The sequence below is a fragment of the Argiope bruennichi genome, chromosome 8 (genome assembly GCF_947563725.1).
Source record: "Argiope bruennichi chromosome 8, qqArgBrue1.1, whole genome shotgun sequence".
In the NCBI taxonomy this organism is placed as follows: Eukaryota; Metazoa; Arthropoda; class Arachnida; order Araneae; family Araneidae; genus Argiope; species Argiope bruennichi.
The window spans coordinates 111,079,683-111,104,879 of NC_079158.1; the positions used below are offsets into that span (position 1 = coordinate 111,079,683).

A 25,197-nucleotide genomic window follows, 5' to 3' on the forward strand; every position below is an offset into this window, starting at 1 on the left:
CGTTTTTGAATAATCGCGTTTATATGTTTCTGAAAGTACAAACCGACGGACAGTCATTTGTATTTGGCTAGAAATTTGTCAAGTATCCACCCCATAGATGTTAAATCTGGGTACCAAATATTATCTATCTTGCTCTTTTTGTTTTGTAAATATCTTGTTAACTTATATTCGAACAGCCATACAGATGGACTTCCTTTGAACAGATTTTACAGAAAAATTGATAGAAATATGTAAATTTGTTTTAAAGACCGCATACCAAATTTCAACCGTCTAGCTCCAAACGCTTTCGAGTTATTTTTTCACATACAGATAGACAGATGGATGATCATTTTCAAAAAATGTGTTTTCGAACTCAAGGAAGTCTAAAATATAGAGATTCGTGAAAAACTTGAGTTCGAATTTTTCGACGATTGCTTTACTTTCTTTATATTAAGTATACAAGAAAGTAAAATGTAATTTAACAATATCGCTACTCCAGTAGAAAATTCAATATTTTACTAAATGCGTTGATTTCTGTACACGAAATATAAAATAAAAATGCATTCATTTGTTGCAATAAAATATATAAATTATTAAAATTTTTCTTGTGAAAAATGTTTATCGTAAAATTTCAGAAGTTAGTTCTTTGATGAAAATATTTTGGAATATGATTTTAAATACTTTGGCTTCTATTACTTCCATTCACTTCTTTGTATTCATTGAATAAGAGAAAAAAATATAAAAGAAATTTTCTGTATAATTTGCTCAATGCAGATATTTTCCTCAAAAATTTGATTCCAAACAAAAGCATAATTTTAACAATGGATCTTATTTTTTATGTTGCAGGTATTTCAGAATATTATTATTTCAATGAAGATGTGAAAATACAAAAGTTTTCATAACTTGCAGTCACTGACTTTGGTTTGGAAGTTTATCGTCTGAAAAATACAGATTTTTTTTTCTGAATTCTCAGAAAACTGAGCAATTGATATTTTTTACCAAGATATTCAGCTATCACATCTTCGAGTAAAAAAAAATATTTGTCCAAAAGAAAAAGAGAAATGAAAAAGAAAAATTAATTTTTTTCCCTTGTGAATTTTATAATTAGTAATAAATTTTAAAAACTAAAGTGATTTTAAACAAGTAAAGTAATATTAGGGAGATAAATATTGTTTGTATATTAAATTACGTTTTATGAATCATCTAGAAATTTTTTTTAAGAAATCGATTTTTTAATCCATAATATCATGGCGAGATAGGATTATCATATTAAAAAAAATCATATCTTAAAAAATAAGATTATCGTATTAAAAAATTAATCTGCTGCTCTTTTACAATAGTATTCCCTGTCTTTCCAAAATCGTAGTTATTTCATAAAATTATATTAAAATAAATAAAAATGCATTGTAGCAGTTGCATTACTCATATCTTCTCTTTTGGATACTAGATGGCGATGCCTGATTAGGCCATCCCATATGTCATCCCATAGTGCATTGCCATTGAGAGATGTGATGCTGAACTGTGAAGTCGCACGCGTGAATGTCTTGCGTTTGTGTTTGTGCTTGTTTAGTGTGTGAATGAGATTATTAAAAGAAATGTTCCTAAAAACATTCGTCCTGTTGCTCCCTGCATGGATCATAATAATCTACATACCACCACAGCATGATATTTGCATTAAGGCAAACAAATATTGACGATCAAATATTTTTATTTTGCTAAGTTTTTAATAAAAGATTCCTTTGCCCTTTTCGTGGTTAAAGCTACAACTGAGCATTTCAATATTGATTGATCGGAAAAACTCTAATCCATTCAACGGTGTAAAATAGAATTTTGAACGTTTATTAAAGAGCAAAAAATTGCACGAGATCAAAATTGGTAAGATTAAAAAGTTAATTCTTCGACTTTTGGTGAGTGGTGATTTCTGCGAGACAATTTCTTCGAAAATATTGAATAACAACATTAAACTTCCGATTAATTTTAAAAAATCAGTTAAATTTTGAAAGAAAAAAATTTCTTAGTGAGCATTATTACACAGAAAGTGCGTACCAAATTTGGTAGTCCAATAATTTAGTCATTAGAGAACTTTGAATGATTTGAATAAAATAATGCAAAGCTAATAAAGCAGCTTAAAAACATTAGCAGGTTAAGGAGAAGCTCCCTAAAACATTCTCGCATACTTTCAAATAAAGTTGTCATGTCAGAAAACGCCTTACATGACATTGGCGTATTATAAACTTTTCACACGAATTTAGCATTTTTACTGAATCCATCGTATGATTGAGAGATTAAGTAAAGATCTCTCAAAATTTGGCGAGATTTTTGGCGAATAAACCCTGGCATGTGTTAATAGAAACCAAAAATCGAATTTGTGTTTGAGATATTTTTTCGCCAAAAGATTGAAATAAAAATTTGATACAAAACTGCACTTGTAGTCACAAATTCCCATAGCAAATTTGATATATTTGATTCATTGCGTTTTTGAATGATCGAGTTTATATATTTTTGAAAGTACAGACCGACAGATAGTCAACCCGTTGTTGTATGTGATTCAAAATTTGACAAATTTCAGCACTGTAGATTTGTACCAAATTTTATCTTCGTTTAGTAATTATCGAGTTAAATTATATTAGAACAACCGGAGAGACAGACTTTTTCTTAACAAATTTAACTCAATATTAGACAAAAATCTGTAAATTTAGTGTAACAGTCGTATACCAAATTTCAACAGTCTAAATGAAAGCGTTTTTGAGTTATCTTTATCACAAAAAGACAGACGGTCATTTTCCAAAAATGTGTTTTTCGAACTCAAGGAAATGTGAAACGAGGAGACTCGTCAAAACCTTGAGTTTTATTATTTTTTTATTTATTTATTTATTGACGATTACTATATTTTCTCTATACTTCGTATACGAGAAAGCAGCAAAGATAATTTGATTATAATATAATTTCTTTGTATACTTTATGAGAAAGTAACGTCATTACTTAATTTTCTTTCAGGCAATCGGTGTCAAAGATATCCATATTCGAATCTGAAATTCTATTCTGCACTGAGACCTAGAGATGCATAATCCACGATTTTTTGAATAACAAATAATATTGCTATTGTTATTTTTAAATATGCGTTCCAAATATCTGTTATTTCAATCATATTATTAATTAAAAATTATTACTTAATATTAAATATAAAATTTATTAATTGTAATTAATACTTAATTTACTAATTTAAGTAACGTGTGATTGAATTAATTTATCTGTTTCAGCTTACTTCTTAAATTTTATTTTTTTTCTCAAAACTATTTATTTAATTTATTTATTAGAGTGAACCATTTTCGGGAAAAGATGAGTTAAAAGTATATGTCATTTCTTTAAAATGTTTACTTTAGTCCTATATTCTACCAATAGATGGCGCCAGCAGTAAACAGAGTACATGTAATGAAAGTCAATCATGTCATGAGCAATTAAAAATAATCTGTATGGAATAGTGCATCATCAAATACGAATATCGGTTACTCCCGTAAAGTGGAGCGGTGACTTCGCACTTTCCAGTGAAGCCTCGCACTTTCCGGTGAAATCACCGCTGCGATAAATTTCAGTGATATGCAATTCAATGATACGATACGATAATTCCAATAACCGGTCCGTTCACTTTTCAATCCAATCACAGATTTCTTTCGAGAGCTTCCATTGGACAGATCGTATCGTCACCGCTCCGACAAATTTCAGTGATATCGTATCGATTGTTAGTTTCTATCGTGATCCAAAACTTGTAATCGAAATATCATCAGTAAGATCGTATGAAGGATTTGAATCACACCCCTCTTTGAAAAGTATTGATCACTTGTATTTGTGACTTTTTGGTATTGGTTACGTAATAACCGCTCTGAAAATATTCGTCATCCCTACTGAGACCAGAGAATCCCCTTATTTATATATATTCGTCACATAAATCTCATCCATATTTGGCAGTTTGATGTGACTCTCTATTAGTACAAGATTTTGCACGATATCCCAAAAATAATGTTCGATATTATGAATATTGTTTAATATTGTGAAGCAATATTGTGCAATAATGTAGCAATATCGTAGAAAATTTTGTAATAGTTAGGGCCGATAAGAGTCAAGCATTTGCAAGATGGAGTAGTGAAAAGTAGAGTATTGGTCATCCAATAGATAGATTAAAAATTTTGAAATCTTTTTCTTAATATCTAAATAAAGTCTTTATTTAACAAATAAAAAAAATAATCACTAGAATATTTAGAATATCTTGATAACAATAAGAATATGGAAAACATGGTAAAAATCAAATTTATTCCTGTTAATTTCTTCAGTTGATTCGTGATAAAAAGTGCTGATTCCAGTGCAATTTATGAATAGAGTCATGCAAAAGAATTAAAAATTGCGATTAAGAGATTACTGAATGAATGTTGAAAAGTTAGACTGAGTATTGTTTTTCCAAGTTTTTGGAAACAATGAATTTATTAAGTTGTCTTTATAGTTCTTTTATTCTCACATTTTCGGCTATTCATTTTTTATTTTATAAGACCTTAAATAATGTTTTGTGCCCTGCCAAGCTACGCGTTAAACAAAAAAAAGTAAAAAATTGTTCTTAAAGGACAAGATTATATTCCTTTAAGTTAATGATTTAATATCTCTTTTATTGCTATTATTATTTTTTAAAATTATATTTATATGTGCAAAATTTTTTAAAATGTCCATTTTAATTCAAATTAATATTATTAAAAAATTTTCTTGCAATCTATAATATTTTGTTTTTACTATTTACCCTACTGTTTAAAATATTTGGTCTACACATTTTGGTTATGACTCATACTATGTATTATTCTAGCTATTATTATTTTTAAATATGTTTCTATAAACAAGTATCGGCAGTATCAAGCAAAAAGATATAAAGTCAAAAAAGGAGAAAACAAGTTCACATGTTACTGTTTGAATACATTAACACTTAAATTCCTCCAATTTCTTCTAACTTTTAAAATCACATAGTGATAGTATCATTCCTTCAAGTTATGTTAAAAGCGCCAAAATCAGAAAATTTATTTCAAAATATTTTGAAAATAACAAAATTAGGATAACTGGGGAATAAAATTAAATTCAAAAAAATGTTTATATTTTTAAAAAATTTTTAGAAATATTATCAAAAATCGTTAAAAAATTATTTTGCAGTTAAGTTATTAAAAAATTTAAAAATACAGAAAAATATAAAGAAATAAAGATTATCTTCAATTTATACCATTATCTCAAAAATAAATGAAAAGAAAAAAAAAAAAAAAAAATCCGAATCAAGTCATATTTACCATAAAATCTGACTAATGGATGGTATATGCCGATTGAAATTTGTTTAATGTACACAAAATTGCATTTTAGATAAAGCAAGTAATAATAATAATAATAAAGAAACAATGGAATCGTTTTGGTTTAGCCGTGCAAAAGAAATACGCTTGTAGAATAAATAGGAAAAAAAAAACATATAGCATTTACCATCACTGTACAATATACACAGCCCTTGTAGTATCATGTACTTTTTTCAGTAAAGAAAATGGCATTTTTTGATAACACGACCGGGTTAATTAATTTTTCTTCCCAATTCCTCACTTTTAGCAGTACAAAGTAAAATGTATTTCATTCTAAAGAAGCTTATATACTAACTAATTTTACTGAGTTAATTTTAAATTTTCACGAAACCGTCGAAGTATGTAGAAGAAAAAAAGCACGCTTTTAAAAACGTGATGCTACGAATTTTACCTTGTGCTCATAAAATCCTTTGATTCAATTTTTTTTTAAAAAAATTAGATATTTGTTGACACTAAAATATTCTTGACGTCAGAAGCTAGTCTTACAAAGATGCATCAATCGGTTTTGGAAGAAAAGAAATGTTCATTATATTCATGCTCATGTGTAATCTCAGCTGTTATGAAACTTATTTATGCTCTTTATTCTGAAATGCAGTACTTTTGACTTTGTTAGGCAAAAATGTAAAAATACGATTTTTTCTACAAAATTACATAAAATAATATGATTGTGAAATGCTTCTTCAACATACATATTTACTGTTTCATCCACCTCGAAACGTAGTTCTGACGTATTTGTATTACCACTTTAGCTTTGCCGACAAAATGCATTGATATTTGAAATGGCACGTTCCTTGCAATGAGATTTATCAAAAAGTTTGATAAATTTGCAGCCAGAACCGAATAATTTTCAAGTCAAATGTAATACTCATTTACATAAAAAGGTAAATCATTAAAATAATACAAAAATCATTTTCTTATGATAATTCGCTTGGAAGTTAATGGTGGAAAATTAAAATTATTTTTAAAAATATTTTTTGAAAAAAATGTCTTTATGAGCACCTGTTTAATAATAAAAATGTAAGAGAATGCACAAATGTTACTTGCCAGATTTGATAAATATAACTTTAACAGTTCTCTTTTGCAAGTCATTAAAAGAAAAATGCACATATTTTTTTTCTTTTACCAGCTTATGAGAAAATTGTTTTTATATAATTTTAAATTTTGTATAAACTAAAAATTTGTTTTGAATTCAGATTTGCTATTCAGTGTATGTGAATTTTACTAATTAGTTATGTTTACTGCTACTAGATGGCGCTGCTGAGCTTCCTTACAGTGAAATCGTTCGAATAGAACAAATCGTTTCTGTATTTTTAATTTCATTTTCAGATTTTTTTTCTTCTTTAATTTCATATTATAATCTTTGCAATGAAATGAAATAGGTAAAGACAATGTAACAATAAATGACTTTTTCATGTGCATGTCTCTGAAATAATGTTCGGAATAGTGGGTACCATTACATATTTGAACAGAATTAAATCAGAAATTTCTCCAAATCTCTGACAAAAAAGTCTGTTCTCTACTCTGATAAATAATAAAAATATAAACATTATTTTTTTAAATATCAGAACCAGAATTAGTCTACAGAATTTATCACGTTTCAAAAACATCTGGACTGTTCTCGCTTAGATTTTTTTGTTTATTTTCTCACAAAGGTCACTTTAAAAATTAGGTAAACAAAGATTGCACGCCTTTCATTTGGTGAATTGGATGGAAAATCTGATGTAGCTATGTAATTGATATAGATGCTTTTAAATTCTGCCGGTGTAAATCTCGCCAAACTGCCTTTATTGACGTCTATCCACTGTATAAAAAAATCTTACCAACGGAGATATTTTGTTTGGCATATCATTTTTGGTGACTTTATCACCTGCGTCGACGAAATGGATACCTAGATATGTAAATATTATTCGGCAAATTTCATTAATTATCCTGTTTGAATCAAAATATTCATGTGCAACCCAAACGGATGCAAAAAAGACAGTTTACTTTTAAATGAACATGATCAAAACTTTGATACAAATGAAAAGAGCTAATGTTAAGGCCATAAAATAAACTTCATTTATCTAGCTAGTTGTATTCTTCAATTATCGAATGCATTGATAAACAAGCAACCAATCTACTATCTATCAGATCTTATGAATAATTTTACACAAATTACAAATGATATGTAAAAGATGATCCGTCAGATCGCATTCATTTAAGTTTTGCATGGCTGAATCATCGCAAAGATTAACAGACTGAACAGTCTTCCCATTAGCATATTTGTTCCAAAATAGAATTGCTATTTACAATTTTAATATGAAGACCACGCAACAAATATAAGTTATTTAACTTGTAACCTCATCATGCTCTTCTACGCACAGACATTCCACAAATGGTAGTAGGTCTTTATTATCAACAATGGGGGGGGGAGCCTAAAAGATTTATTAGTAACAATAACGAAAACGATTTGAATTTTTTTCTTCAGGAATGGAATATATATTATCGTAAATTATGTTTAAGATAATAATAAAAATTTATTTAGAAATAAAAAACAAAATAATTGGTATTATTAAAAAGATGATTTTTTTAATCTTAAGAAGATATATAATAGAAGAAGAAAAATATTTTTTCGCTGTAGTATTTTCGAATGTTATCGTTGATGATTATCAAATTTAATTTTAACCAGTGAAAAATCTATTTAAAGCTTCAAAATAATCGCTCTGATATACATCCTTAAAACTAATAATTATAATATCTGATACCTTTAAATCGAATGGTCTGACTTGTATGTAGCTCGCCAATACAGACGCATTCATTCAATTACCAGTAGAGATGAAAGTGTCTTTAAAATTAATTAAAGCACATAAGAATAAAATCGCATTTTAATGAGAGAAGAAAAAACATGCGGTTTGGCATTGGTAACTTTGGAAAATATTGATTGTAGTGGTGGTGGTAGGGGCATGGAGAGATGTTACGGTGGTGGTAGGTAACAAGACTAGTGAAAGTTTGTTAGAAAAAAGATATCTAAATAAATTTAGTCTAAAATTTGTTACAAATTTACAATTTCAGTGCCATGATAATATATAAAATCTACAGCACCCCCCCCCCCCTTTATCTCCTTACATTTTAAAGTTGTTATATCCATAGATAAAATTCGGGAAATGTGTTTTTCTGTCTCCTGAATATCTGAAATGAGAAAATTTGATGAAATCACAATTTAATTCCAACATAAATTAATAAATAATCCAACAGTTTATTTTTAATTCATACTTCTACTAATTATTCTGAAATAATTGTTGTTGTCATTCCATAGTCACTCCATTAGTATAGAAAAATTCGAAAACCTAAACTGAACATACACACTTTTCCAACTTATTATTGTTCATTGGTCTGAATCAGAATATCAGATTTATTTTAATGAACAGAAAATTATCGATATCAGTGATAAAAAATTACTATTTTCCTATAATCCAATTGCTTATAAAACATTTTAAGATACAATATATTCAGGGAAAATGATAAATTTGATAGCATAATTTTTGATTTTCCCTGAAAATAAAAATAGTCACCGTAAGGAAAGAATTCTTTTGTTCCGTAAAAAACATTCTTTTTTAATTTTTTGATGAAGGTTTTCTTAAACTTCCACAGCTTGCTTTTCGGATTGAAAAGTTTTTTGTGGCTTCTATTTAATTACAAAATTTTATCACGACAATTTAGAACAGAAAAAAAAAACTACGATTAAGAAAAAAAAAATTAAATTAAACGAAATTGAAAATATTTATTTAGATAACCTTAATGGGTTCTTAATTATATTCTTGGCAAATTTTTCTTCGAAATAAAATCTAGGTTTTGAAAATATCTCGCATAATATTGCACAACTGAAACACAATATTGAACTTTGTTTAAAATCTTGATCAAGACCGGATTTCCAACCAAGCAGACTATGGCACTGATCGGAGAAGGAACAGTAAGCAATTTTTTTTTTTTAATAATTAGCTCAGTTTCTAAATAAATAAATATGAAATCAACAAACCTTTCTCGTATACTCTATAATAAAGGAGTTATCTCAGAAAACGCCTTCCAAGTCATTGGCACACAATACTTGCGAAATATTAACCTTTGGCGTGAATACCGCATTTTTACTGAATCTATCATGTGGCTTTAGCCAATTTTCGGGCAATTAATCCCAAACATACAGTTAATAGAATCCGAAAATCGAATCTGTGTTTTAGATGCGCTTTTACCAAGCGATTGAAACAAAAATTTGACATAGAACTACAATCGTAATTGCAAAATACCATGCCGAATCCGATATATTTAACATTACGTCTTTGATTTTTACGATTCTGAAATTACAGATCTAAAGATGGTCAGTCCCTTTTTGAATTTGGCATTGATAGATCTCTAGACTATAGATGTTAAATATGTGTACCGAATTGTATCTATCTAGCTCTCTTCGTTTTGTAATGATTGTATTAATTTATATTCGAACAGCCGGGCATAATTCCTCTGAGCGTATTTTGCTCAAAGTTTGACAGAACTGGACAAATTTGGTACAAAGACCATATACTAAATTTCATCCGTCTAGATCAAAGCGTTTTTGAGTTGTCTTTGCTACTGACAGACTGATGGACATTTTCGAAATATACGTCTTTCGAACACACGTATATCTGAAACGTGGAAATCTGGAGTTCGATTGTTTTGACTTTTAATGTACTGTCTCTTAAATATTCTAAATATTTAAGAGACAGTACATTAAAAGTACATTTAAATTACTGTATATTACGGTGATAATACTTTGCCAAGCGTAATCATTCAAGTTCTTATTTACTTCCTTATTTTCACTAATAATAAAGATAAAGAGAAATTACATTTTAGACGCTAAAACTGTGCATCAAATTTTAACTAACTTTATCTTTGGGTTTTGTAGTTATTGAGTTCACTTGTACTCGGACAACCAGACAGACTGACTTTCTATAATAGAACTTTAAAAAGTTTGGTTTTTAAAAAGTTTAAAAATTTGGTATAAAGTCCCCATATTACATTTCATCCATCTAGTTCAAAATGTTCTTCAGTTATCGTGTTTCTAAAAATGTGTTTTTCGAACTCAGAGAGGTTTAAAACATGGAGATTCGTCAAACCTTGGTAGGGTTTTGACGATTACTATATCTATTCTTCGAATACGAGAAGAAAAGATGAAAAGGAGACTCCAAATTGATAGAATCTCCTCCAATTAACTCCATTTTACAGATAATTTCTTTTATCATAAAATTGTTGATCAGAATTGTTAACATTCTTGACTGCGAAAATTGTTTAAATTTGAGTTATAGAAAAAATATAAATTACAAATAAATATTTTATCTATTGTAAAATTCGGCACATTCACAGATAATAAGTCATTTTCAATATAAATTAGCATTAAAAATGTTTCCTTTTTTCAATCATTTTATTCAATTCTCTACAGAACAAATCCCTGGTATATCTCTAAGATATTTCATAGTGTGGTGGCGGGAAACTTTTCTTGTGATGGTCGGGACGACGTAACTTTCGTTTCCTCACAAATTCTTTTCCGTTGGGGCCCCACGTTGAGCGCCAGTGTGGTGGGTGGTATGTAGATTATTATGATCCATGCAGGAAGCAACAGGACGAATGTTTTTCGGAACATTTCTTTTAATAATCACATTCACACACTAAACAAGCACAAACACAAAGACAAGACTTTCACGCGCGCGGCTTCACAGTTCAGCGTCACATCTCATTCTTATTACAATCGCAATGCACTATAGGATAACATATGAGGTGGCCTAATCAAGCATCGCCATCTAGTATCCAAAAGAGAAGATAAGAGTAATGCAACTGCTACCATAGGGTTTTATTATAGTAAATTGATTTTATACAATATGAAAACATCAGCATCCTTGCTAGTTGTCGAATTAATTGTTATAAACAATGACAATTTCTTTTAAACAAAATAGTGTACATAAAGCCGTGGATCATAAATAATAAATAAATAAATAACATTAATAACATAAATAACATAATAAATAAATAACATTTTTAAAAAGTTACTAAAATGAAAAGTTAATATAAAAAAACCCAGTTAACATGTTGATAAGTAAAATCTGTGCTGAATAAACTAATAAATTAACTGTGAATAATAAACTAATAAAATTTGACAAAAAACGACTAATTTATTAAATGAGGAGCTTCATAATATGAGCTAGCTATCTTGGTTCACAAAATGATTAAATCTGCCATTGATTGTCACTCGTAGCCAGAGTCATATTCTGTTCCTAAACATTGAGCAGAATGGAGTAGAACTACTATATTTCAAAGAGGAATATAGTAGTTCTACACCTTATAATTCGATCCACTATGCTTTAGAAGTTTAAAAAAAAAACTTTCTATTTTGTTTCTTTTTATTTAAGCCGAAAACTTGTTAAACATTTACTTACAGACAAGACAGTACTTTTCTACCGGTTCTCTATTATATCACTTATGTTATTTTATTGCACAAGAGGGTATGCAATCTACTTTTACAGTCCCAGGGGGTATATGTAGCACAAAAGATTCTAATTCATTGATTCATTCAAACTTAATGCTTTAAGAAAAACGTCAATTCCAAACAATCAACAGAAATGACGGACTTTACATTTCAATCATATTCAGTTTAAAAGCACAGTAAAATATTTGAATATAATCGTAAGCATCCGCATTCAAAGCGGTAACGGCTTTCAAGTGAAAGTTCACCTGCCTTTTTAGAACGAAATAAAAAGAATATTGGCGCGAAAAATTCTGCTCGTTGAATGGTCCGGCCAGCGAGTCAGTGCGCAGATTCGTCATTCTCATTGTGTGAGGTCAAGCGGAAGTTTGTTTTGGTTTTCTTTCATTGCTTTTATTATTCTGCCAAATTATGGAATCGGTCGAGGTCTAGTTGTTCGACGGCGCATCCGAGCTGGCAGGGTTACGCAGAAAGCGTTTTTTAAGTCCAATATGGAACGTTTTTGCGCCAAACTGACTCGATGGAAATCGGACATTGTCATTCAATAGAACTGGAAATATAGTTTCAAAAATAATTCTGCTGCTATCAATAAATGGAGTAAGGCACTTTTCGATCTCAAGTAGTACACTCTAATAAAAATCATCCTGTCCAATTAGTCCAATCAGTTCATGTTTCCAAACATCTTTTAATTTTATGAATGAATTAATGAATTATTTATTATTAAATTTTGCTTTCTCGTATAGGACGAGTATAAAGAGAAACATCTTTTGATTTTATGAATGAATTAATGATTTATTATTAGTTAAATTTTGCTTTCTCTTATAGGAAGTCTATAAAGTGAAAGTCGTTAAAAAAAGACTCGAACGCTAAGTGTTGACAGATTTCCATGTTTCAGACCTCTGTGAATTCGAAAAACCTTATTTTTGGAAATGCGTCAAATTCTCTATTAACCAGATAACCCAAGACTGTCTTGAGCTACACCGATGAAACTTGGTATATAATCGCTACAGATAATTTGTTGATTTTTATCAAAATTTGAATGAAATCCATTCACAAGAAATTTATCAGTCTGATTGCCCAATTACAAGTAAGCACGATACTTAGAAAAAGTAAAACGCTTAAGGGTAAAATTTGGTGCACAGTTTTAGCATTGAAAGTATAGATCTGCATTAAATTTTGTATCAGATCCGGGCAAAATACTGCCGTTTTGTCTGTCTGTAACTTCAGAAACATGTAAATGTGATGATTCAAAAATGCAATGATTTAAATAACTGAAATTTGTATGTGAGCTTGTTTTTGAAATTATTATTTTGTGTCAAATTTATTTTTTCATTAGTCAAATAAAAGATGACCAAAGCACGCTTTTGATTTCCTTTACTACGGCGCACAAAACTCTCAGGTACTCGTCTCTAAACATAAAAATATGAACATCTACGATTTTCATGGTCTTGGGGATTATTCATAATTTTACTCGGATAGGGTTAACACCTTTACTATAGAGTATGCGAAATAGTTTTAGGGATCTCTGCATCTCCGTCCGTTGGTTTATTTTCTAAAAATGCACATTTTCTTTCACTTTCTTGTGTATAAGACTAATGATTGCTTGGTATCCACGTTTGGATATAGGACTAACGGTTGGCAGTATCCATGCTTGTATATAAAACTAATGGCTACACTACATCCACGTTTGCATATAAGACTAATAATTGCGTAACATCTACGTTTGGATATAGGACTAATGGCTGGGCAGTCTCCATGCTTTTATATAAAACTAATGGCTACGCAACGTCCACGTTTGCATATAGGACTAAAAATTGCGCAGCATCTACATTTGGATATAGGACTAATGGCTGGGCAGTATTCATGCTTGTATATAAAACTAATGGCTACGCAACATCCACGTTTGCATATAGGACTAATAATTGCGCAGCATCTACGTTTGGATATAGGACTAACAGTTGGGCAGTATCCATGCTTGTATATAAAACTAATGGCTACACTACATCCACGTTTGCATATAAGACTAATAATTGCGTAACATCTACGTTTGGATATAGGACTAATGGCTGGGCAGTCTCCATGCTTTTATATAAAACTAATGGCTACGCAACGTCCACGTTTGCATATAGGACTAAAAATTGCGCAGCATCTACATTTGGATATAGGACTAATGGCTGGGCAGTATTCATGCTTGTATATAAAACTAATGGCTGCGCAACATCCACGTTTGCATATAGGACTAATAATTGCGTAACATCTACGTTTGGATATAGGACTAACAGTTGGGCAGTATCCATGCTTGTATATAAAACTAATGGCTACACTACATCCACGTTTGCATATAAGACTAATAATTGCGTAACATCTACGTTTGGATATAGGACTAATGGCTGGGCAGTCTCCATGCTTTTATATAAAACTAATGGCTACGCAACGTCCACGTTTGCATATAGGACTAAAAATTGCGCAGCATCTACATTTGGATATAGGACTAATGGCTGGGCAGTATTCATGCTTGTATATAAAACTAATGGCTACGCAACATCCACGTTTGCATATAGGACTAATAATTGCGCAGCATCTACGCTTTGATATAGGACTAATGACTGGGCGCCATCCACATTTGTGCAAAATCAAATTTAAACAGATTCTTGGTGCTTATACTGTAAAAACTGACCAAACATAGTGAAACAGAAATTTCTCTAAATATAATTATCAATATTTTCATATTATTCTAGCGTTTCAATTTTTTTATTTATCATTTTTGTAAATTTATTTGTGACAACATGACTTAATAATAATATTTTTGAATTAAATTTCTTTCGCCCCTATCCTTATTTTATCCTGGAAATCCTGAACAGGAACCTACTCAGAAATCCGCTATTGTCAAATAGATACCAGTATATCCCCACAGATCCTTTTTGTATTCCATGTGATAACGCCAAGACCTAAGGATTTAAGAGTGAAATTGTTGGCATTGATCAGAAGAGATAACTTCTAAGAAATATCTCTATAAAAGGCTTCAGAAGGCGTTTATTTTTAGAAAAGTCATCTTTTAGAATAGCACAACGCATTAAAAAATTAATTTATATCTTTAAATGAATTTAAACGATGAATATAGTTTGTATATTAAATCCATTGTTGTATAGTGCTCATCTATTTATCTAATAATTTTAGAAATCCTTTTTAAAGTGAAATTTATAATTATCTAGTGATCATTGAATTGAAATATCTAATAAAAAGAAAAGAACTGGAATAATTCTTTTTTTTATTGAATCTTTGTTGAAATCAAAGCATCCATTTGTGAAACCATGTTTGTTTATCCATCCATCGGTCAATTATATGTTCAATTTATCTGTGATTTAGAAGAAGTATACATGTACAAACAATAAAAAAAATTAATTATGCCAGATTTTCTAGAATTGCAAAAGTCACTTATAGTTTTACTCCTCAAATTTTTTAAAAAATTGTCTGCTTTTCCATAAAATTTCATGTTTTTGAAAGTTCAAAAAATATTTCTTGATTTTAATGAAATTTCAGTAATTTTCTATTAAAAATCGTGCATATATTTCAATAAAATAATTCGTTTATAAGAAATTTTTATAATTACTTTATATTTTCATACTTATAAGTTAAAACATCAAATGCCTATCCAAATTAGAAAAATCCTCAAATATTGATTAAATATTCTAAAAAGAAAAAAAAAATTTCTGTATATTCTCACATTAAGTCATTAAAAAGATAACTCCAACAGAAAAACTTGATATCTATTGAATATAAATCCCTTTCTATTTTCTGTTAACAAAAATAACAATACCAGAAGCAAACGATTAATAACAAAAAAACATGAATTGGAGATTCCATTTATAAACGAGAATAAGAGAAATCTGAAATGCTTCACTTTTCATAATTACAAACTATCCAGGTTGTAATTAGAACCCTTAACAAGACACGATTGTTTGTTGTGTGCTTAACTAGAATTTTGGGGCACACGGAAATCAACCCGCTTAATTTATCAAACTTTAATCTCACATCAAAATCTTTCAAACAAAGGGCAGGGTGGGTTTTAAAAAGAAAAGCCATCGATTAAATTCCCGGGAATTGATCTAGTAAAAACTAGAATAAATTATTCGGGAAAAGACGCTGCCGAACCTTTCGCTAGTCATGGTCTAATGAAATGCTCTTATCGCGAAAATGTCTGTTTGATCCCACGCATTGTCCTCCGTGATTATTGAGGGCAATTTTCCATTGAAAATGCGTTTGCGTTTTACAGCTGGCTGTCTCTTTCGAAGACAGTCGCCAATTATTACCTTGTCTCACCCATTTTAAATTGTCGTCGCATGTCTGACATGATGCGCTCCTCTCTGGAGGATGTGAAAGGGTTTTTATTGAGGGCATTTCGTGTAGGGAACAACAAAGACGTTACAACTTCAGCCATTAACAGTAGAACACTATGACACGCGTTCTTTCAATGCTTCAACAAAGCCACGGCCCGAATTTCTCACCTTCGACATGCCTCTCTTCGAAGGATTTGAGTGGCAATTTTTTTATAATAAAAGAGAAATCGTCTGAGTATTTTCAGAAGAAAATATAGAACAAAAAAGTTCAATAAATACTTTCGTTCATTCTTTGCATTTAGAGGCCCTAGACTACAGCCTCCTGATATGGGATTCGGAAACTCTAAACAAACTTCATACTTGCAAGTCTATCATAGAAAACTGGCCTTCTTTGAATTATCAAAAACATGACACAGTTTTAACTCGTCTGAGAATCGGTCACACTAGATTCACACATAGACATCTGTTATTAAATGATCAATTGCCATCATGCCCACATTGTGACTGTGTAATAACAGTTTATTATATCCTAGTTGAATGCCCTTATTTTAATGCTCAACGCTTATTTTACTTCAAAACAACAACAGTGACTTTGCCCTTCGTGCTTGGTAGAGATCCACATGAGAATCTTTTTGTCTTTTTTAAAATCTATAGGTTTTTATTCCTTAATTTGAACTTACCATTATGGCTTCGTTTTGACGTTTTGCAATTTATCATCATTTTACCAATGTTTTTATATCACTTTAATAAAAACTGTTTTTATTAAACTTTGAATTAGAAATAAACTTGTTTGGCGCAGTATAACCTTCATATTGTTTCTTGTGCCATAAAACCTCAAACCAAATCAAACCTAATAAATTAAAATATGAAGCAAGCCACCTATTAAGTTAAAATATACATAAAAAATCTTTAATTTTTTTTAAAAGGAAAATAGTAGATACAAGATTGATACTCTTCTGAATAGCATTTATTACTTAACTAATATTATTTCTACAAAATAAAAGCAAAATAATTGTAACCTTATTTCTCTTGCTCTAATTTCATACGATTCGTTTTATAATAAAAAAGAAATCGTCTGAATATTTCCAAAAGAAATATATTATAATAAAGTCCAATAAATATTTTCGTTCATTCAGCTGTATAATGAACCAATACCAGAAACATTTTTTTTTATTTAAAACCCCCAGGGTTTGTTCCCTAATAAATTAAGATATGGTACATAGAAATATGGAATAACCCCCCTAATATATTAAAAGACATATAAGTAATTAAAATTTTAATCGTTTTAAAAATGAAAATAATAGATATAACATTGATACTTTCTTACATGGCGCCGATTACTTAACTAATATTATTACTAGAAAAGAAAATCAAAATAACTGTAACTTTATTTCTCTTTCTTTAATTTCAGAAATTTATTTATTAACCCATTAATTGCCTCGATAGCCTTTGGGGAAATTTTGGAACTCACTCGGCGCTTAATATATATTTGGTGCGCTTGACAATTTAGCTTCATTCTAGCTATCAGTCAATGTTGTATGATTCTGAAAGTGGATATTCTGTGCTCCGTTTCTTTACAACAATCGAATCAATTTGAAATTCGTCTGTAAGTTGAACGTCATTGTCATATTTGAACCATTATATTGTTGGGCTTTTTTATGTTATAATGAAATATTATAAATTTAAAGGTTGTACTAACGATTTGTTACTTTTACACTCAGTGTTTTGCTTTTTATTGAAATGATTTTATTGATCATTTTATAAAGATAACCTTTTTAAAAAATATCAAATATTTTCAAAGCAAAACATAATTTAAATATAATTATACTGTTATACAACTTTTTGTATATATACATAACTTATCCGGCCAAAAATTTAAAAAAAAATGACAGTTAATGGGTTAAATTTAAATTCTTTCTTAATTTATTTTTTACTAACAGTTTATGGTGATCAACTGATTCTATAAGAATGTTGGCTAGATTTAATTTTCATTAAATTTATTATGCAAAATTGCAATGCTTAGGATTTTCTCAAAAATTTATTTTTCACTGTGAAATTCTGTTAAGAATTAGTGCGGTGTTATTTTAGTAGCCTTACACTTTTGTTATAGTCTGTAGAAATGACCTTTACTGATGAAGTTATCATGGCATCATAGTGCCATTAAGAGGACAATCTCAGTAATCTATCTTTTAATTGTAAGCTGTCTTTTGAGCTATTGTAACTTCACTGCCATATTCCTTATCTGAGCTGCGCAGATAATAAATAGAATTTTTCTTTTCCTATCAATAAAGAAGGAAATCATGCGACTATAAGCATTTGATTCAGAATCAAAATGATTTAAATTTTATTTATTGTTTTAAATTTATTCTGAAATATTTTATGATTAATGATTGATTTAAATGATGATTGATTTAATTTTTAAATTTTAATGATTTAATTTTTATGATTAATATTATGATTTAATTTTAAAGATTTAAATTTTATTCTGATTGATTTAAATTTTATTCTGAATGATTTAAATTTTATTCTGAAAATATTAACTTTCGCTTTATTAGAAATATATTTAAAAATTATGCTAAAAAGTATTTTTTTTTAAATTGCCAAATTTCAAAAAAAAAAAAAAAAATGCATGTCAAATAAGTCGGTATCATCAAAAGATTTTTTAAAGTTTAAAACAGATCCAAATTATTTTGTGTAACTATAATTTCGGAAGTTACGGCGGTTAACTTCCAAAATCTCGCTTAGTTATTAGTTAATTAAAATTTCAAAAAATCCCTCCTAGACTTTTATTTCAACTCAACTAAATATATTTTTATCAGTTTTAGTGGCTCTAGATCGAATTGTCTGGTCTGCAAACAGCCAACACACAGGCGCATACACTCACAATTCCCTTTATATCAATAAAGATGGAAAGCAGTTTCAGATTAGATAATCTTTATTGTGCTAATGTGGAACCTAAATAGTTTTTATTTTTTTATTTTTGGAAACCTACAAACGATTTAATGTAAAATATCGGAACTTTAATGAAACACTTAAGATTATATTAATTAATTCAAACACAAATTCAATAATATATGTGCTCTATTTATTATCTCTTTTCTCTGTGAACTTGAGAAATTCAGGAAATAAGTTTGGTTATATTTGATAATCATATAACACTTTTAAACCCTCGCATTATGTAGTTTGGTCAGAAAATCGCATGTCGAGGGGGCAATGAATGTTTGGAAATGACTTCTGGCCTTCCGAATTTCTAAGATATATATTTTTGTTAATTATAAATTATCTTTCTATTTGAGCATATTTTAGTTGGGAAATACGATGAGAAACTGAAATAACAGGACATTTAGTTGCCGGTCGCTTTCAATAAAGTTAAGTTCTGAGTTTTGTGAAAAATACTTAAAATTTAAACTTAAAAATATAATTTTAAGAAAATAATAAAGACAGTAAGGAGATTTTTTAACATCATCTAAATATTCCAGCACAAAGCTCGTAAGGATCATTGACTTGTAAATCAGTCACTCAATTGCAAAATTTTGAAAAAAGCGACCCATATTTTATTGTTTTAGTTTGTCAGAATTTACAACTTAATTAGAGATTAAAATAAAAATCAATAAAAAAATTAACTTGTTTTGAAAATTAAAGTGGCAAAAGAGGAACCCCGATACTTGCACTGCTTAGAAAATCCCAAAGAGCTTAATCCGGCTTTGATTTGGTTAAGGAATATTACAGCTCAACATTTAGCTGCCGATAATTAAACATTATCGTGTTCCCTTAACGTTAACATACTATACGTCGCTGTACAGAATAAGAATATTATAGTTTCTTCGTGTTTTATCATATGAGTATATTTTGTACATTTGTATAAATAAGTTACTTAGTAAACAATTGTAAGAGATCAGTAGAGATTTTCCCGAATTCACTTTCTTGTATATTTCTACAATATGGTGTTTTTGTATTTAATTTTATTCCTATAAAGAAAAGTACGAGAATCAACACGGTCTGTTCATTCACACAAATGGAAAGCCAAGAGCATACACAATCCTTTCCAAGTTTGAAAATTTTCAATCGCTCAGACCAAATTTCAGTTGTTCAGATTCGGTTCACATCACAACGAACGATTTTCCAGATTTTAGGAGTAAAGTCAGCCATCTGACTCTCCGACCCGCTACGAAGGCATACGGATTTAAACCATAAAACTGAATGACCAGACCGTCGCAACAGCAACACTGGCGGGAACTGTGGTTGAGTCCTAAGGGTCATCACCGCCCACGGTACAACCCTCCCCGAAGGAAGTACATCCCGTCATCGATGGGAGGAGTCAGATCCCCCACCTATTTGTGTACCCTCCAGAGTGGCGAGATCCAACCACCATACCGGAGGTATCTCATCCTGCTCGAGGTGCCCCCTGGAGGTCGATTCTGGAGTAAAAAAATAGCTTCATCATAATCTCGAGATTAAGGGTTTTTAAAAATAACAATATTTGTGCCTTTCTATATTTCACATACGAGAAAATACAAAAGTTTTATTCCCAATCAATAATGAAAATATAAAATTTAATTATTTATTGTTACAAATCGAAATAATAAGAATTAAAAAGAATTTATACGAATTTTTTAAAAAGAAAAATCGCTTATATTGAGATTTGAATCTCATCAACACGGTTCTCTGGAGAAATATCTCTAACGTTTCACAATAATTTAAAAATGCTTTTATTTTTACAATTTTTTTATATTTTAATTTTTACTTCTTCGTACTCGAAGTATACAAATAGAAAATATTATGATTACCAGAAACTTCGTACTTCCGTCATTTTGACGAAACTCACATTTCAGAACTTCCTAAGACCGAAAACCATATTTTTGGAATATGCCTTTCCTTCTGCGTACAAGATAACTCAAAAACACTTTTATCTATGCAAATGAAATTCGGTATATGGTTTTATAACAAATTTGTAGATTTCTGCCCAGTTTGGAATGAAATCCATTCAAATGAAGTCTATCTGTTAAGTTGTACGATTTTGAGTTAACACGAAATAGCAAAACTACAAATAAAATTCGGTACACAGATTTAACATCTAAAGTGTAGATAACTATCAAATTTGGAACTAAATCTGTCAAAAGGCTGATCGTTAGCCGGTCTGTAGTTTCATAAGAATGCAAACGCGATAATTCAAGAAATATAATGATTTAAATATATATGATTTCGTATGTAATTTTGTAGTTTACAATTGTATCAAATTTTGGTTTGGTAAAAAACGATCGGACCAAAAGCATCCAAAATAAGCATTCCATATTTTGCATATGTAATAAAAATTGTCATAAGAATTTCCAAAAAAAAAAAAAAAAAAAAAAAAGGCGAAGATCACAAGCTAATTGGTACTTTCATAATTATTGTACTCTAGTGGAACGCGATTAGTATTATGCAAATACATTAATAGGAAAACATACGAGAAAATTTCAAGAATACCACCTTATTTGATTTCTCGTAAATTTCATTATAGAAAAAAAAACGCAGCATCTCAAAATAGAATAAAATTTATTTTTAGCAAAATCATAGTATTTCACTTAAAATTTCGCTAAAAAAATTTATTCAATAAAAATTTTTAAATTAAGTTTTATAAAATGGGTGAATAAAGAATGAAACTTACTTATACGTTTTTTTAAAAATTTTAACCCTTTCTAGGGCCGTGGGAAGTATGCTCCCCACTAAATTTATCAATCTTTGTATGAAATTATGTAGGTTGGCATAAGTTCTGACACATTTTTTTAGAAAGACAGAAACTTAGATGCTTTAGTTCTTTATCTCACACAAAATGATGTGTCTTGATTTGTTACTTAATTATTAATTAACTAATTAATTAATTAATCAAATTAAATTTATCTGATGAGCTAAATGAATCCCTTTTCTTATTCTAATTTCAAGCCTAAAAATATTTTAACATACTATAACTAGAAAAAAATGGCCCCTTCAAAAGGGTTAACACATATACGAAACTATAAAAACAGTTTCCAATATTTTTTTGTACAAATTTATCATAAAAAAATACAATTTTTCAGATTGAAGCATTATTTTAATACTATGAATATTTTCATGTTGTATGAAATGCTATTGTTGGTACTTCTTGTGAAAAGTTTTTTAAAAACATCTTCATTATCACCTTCATCAATCACTGAAACATCCTCCTCGCATTTCGCCAAAGGTTACACTGCTTAAGAACTTTAGCCATCTCAATGTCTTCATCAACTCGGAGAAAATTAGCCTACACTATACTTGCCTCAATTACTCTCATGTCTTTCAGATATAATCATTTTTCTCGGCAGCAAATTTGATTCATTTCGTTGGACATTTTTAAGACCAGAAGTTGCACAACATGGCAAGGAAAACCAGTGGAAATGGGCATTCTGGAATCTTCTTCGTATACTCCTTAATAAAAGCGTTAACCTCCATTTCTCCTCCAATGAAAACATTGGCAAGGCCATTAATCCCAAACTTCTCAGATTTTCGTTTTCAGAATTCTTCAGTTAAGAATTTTATGCTTTGTAGCATAGTAAAGAAAACCGAATAAGCATTTTGAACGCATGTTTGTTGATTGGAACCATTCATTTGGCACAAATTTTAATAATTTTAGATATAAGATTACATTTATTTAAGTCACTGCATTTTTGAATTATTGCATTTACAAGCATGAGAAAGTACAGATCAACAATTTTTTTAAGGATCTCGTTCAAAATTTGTTTGACGTGAGACCTATACTTTATATGCTTAAACGGTGCACCAAATTTTATCCACCAAGAGTTTTACTTTTTTTTTTATCATTTGAGAACATGATGTGGTTTTGGTTAAAGGGTTTTGAAGCTCGAAATTGCGTAGGCAACGAATATTGAAGCTCGAAATCGCGTGGGCAATGAATAAAGCATAAATGGCAATTTTCCTCATCATCTTTTAATCGCATATATTTTTTTACCTGCTTTTACCAGTATTGCATTATTATTACGTATGCTTCTTTGAAAACAGATGTGTTTAAAAGGTTGACGTAGAACCATGACATCATAGCTGTTATTTCATCTCAAAATCGGTGGCGCTCCAAAATATAAATATATATGTATAGGGATAGAGACTGATAGAGAAGTCTCGTGATTGTTTCAAACCGGTTAAAACCGGTTAATGACTTAAATTAATTAAGACAAATAATGACTTAAAAATAATAATGTTCTCACATGATAACTTGAATAAATTGAAATTTGCGATCGTAGATTTCATTTACATTTTTTTTCCAAGAGCTAGATTAATACAATCAGTTATTCTTATTTCCTTCATTATTTTAATATTATTATTTTTATTTTATTTCTTTTTCTCTGGCATTCGGACAGGCAGAGAGAGAAAAATTTTCTGTGATTGAATTTTAGCTAAAATTTAGTTAAAATTTGAGAATTTGGTATTTATACTACATATTTAATTTCATCCGTTCTAGCTAAAACGTTTTTTAATTAGTACATTCATAGGAAAGCAGAGTTCTAAAAATTTGTTAATCGGACCCGTGGAAATTTAAAATACTTGAATTCGTCAAATTCCAAAGGTCGAATTTTTTGTATTTTACAGTGCCTTTTCTTTGTATACTACTTCAAATATGGAAAAATAAAAAAAATAATGTTTGCAAAGAAACTTAATAACATGTAAAAGTAAGAATGAAATGTGTAAATTCGATGTAAATGCCAAATTTGTATAGAAAGTTTTGTTAAATGGAAGTTTTCTAAATGGAATATTAATGTCCTTTTAAACTGTGGCAGCTATAAGCAATATTAGATAATGCTATTCCACTGCTTTTTCGTGATGAAAAATTTTAAATATATATCGTTAGTTTCCGTTTTGAACAGTCCATATACATACATTTTCACAGACTCTCATTGTTTTCTACTTTCATTATAATCATTAGCAATTTCTTAAATATACGTCACAAACATATTTTTTATAATTTAATAAGCAATGTAATTGCCATCCTGAGTGAAAGAAAACTATATTTCTTCTCCGTAATTTTAAATTACAAAGAAATGCATTTGAGAAAGTTCTCCTATTACAATAAACATTACAAAAAATCAGATATTCTTCTGTGATAACTTTCTGCTTAAAAGATTATTTGCTAAATAAAATTGTACCATTTTACATTGGAAATTTTTTTGAAGAACGTTATTTTATCAGAATTTATTACTATTTCAAAATTGGATTTAAAAATTCTTGGAAAAATCACTCGAGAAATTTTTGTGCTAACTACTGGTAAGTGTAAGCACGTATTTAAAATAATTAGGATTTCCAAAGGATTGGTTCCCTGACTCCAATCTATGGTTCAATTTCTCCAATCTTTGGTCATCTGCCTTCTTCGCTCTTCATTTTTGAAAACATTGCTAACCAATCAGAACGATCAATATTTATTACTTTTTCAAATATGTAGTATAGAGAAAGTATGGTTATAGTCAAAAACTAATCGATCGAGATTTCGACGAATCTCCACGTTTTGGAACTCCCTGGCTTCGAAAAACACATTTTTTTTTCAAAATTTCGTTTATCTGTCTGTCAGTCTGTGAACGCGATAATACAAAATGCTTTGAGCTAGACGGATGAAATTTGTTATAGGTATTTATTCCAAATTGTTACATTTCTATTAAATTTTGAGCAAAATGCAGTTAGAGGAACTCTATCTATCCGAATATAATTTGGCACCATAACTACAAAACGAAGAAAGATAGATAGATAAAATTCAATACACAGAATTAACATCTATAGTGGCTCAAATTTCAAATTTTGATCCAAATCCAACATGGGACTGATTTTTTTTGTTGGTTTGTACTTTTAGAATCATGTAAAATCAATAGCTCGAAGACGCAATGACTTAAATACATCAAATCTGGTATGTGAGTTTGTGGCTACAAGTGCCGTTATCTGTCAAATTTTTGTTTTCAATCGCTTGGGAAAAAGAATATGAAAAAGAAATTCGATTTTCGAATACTATTAGCCGCGGGGCAGTGCCAAA

General features: G+C 29.4%; 1 protein-coding gene across 1 annotated transcript; it reads left to right on the forward strand.

Annotated features, from left to right (window-relative positions):
* Positions 1-13,482: 13,482 nt before the first annotated feature.
* LOC129980725 (prisilkin-39-like) lies at positions 13,483-14,427 on the forward strand. Its single transcript, XM_056091107.1, has one exon. It carries the CDS (start codon positions 13,483-13,485, stop codon positions 14,425-14,427), a length of 945 nt encoding a protein of 314 aa, XP_055947082.1.
* The last annotated feature ends 10,770 nt before the right edge of the window (positions 14,428-25,197 follow it).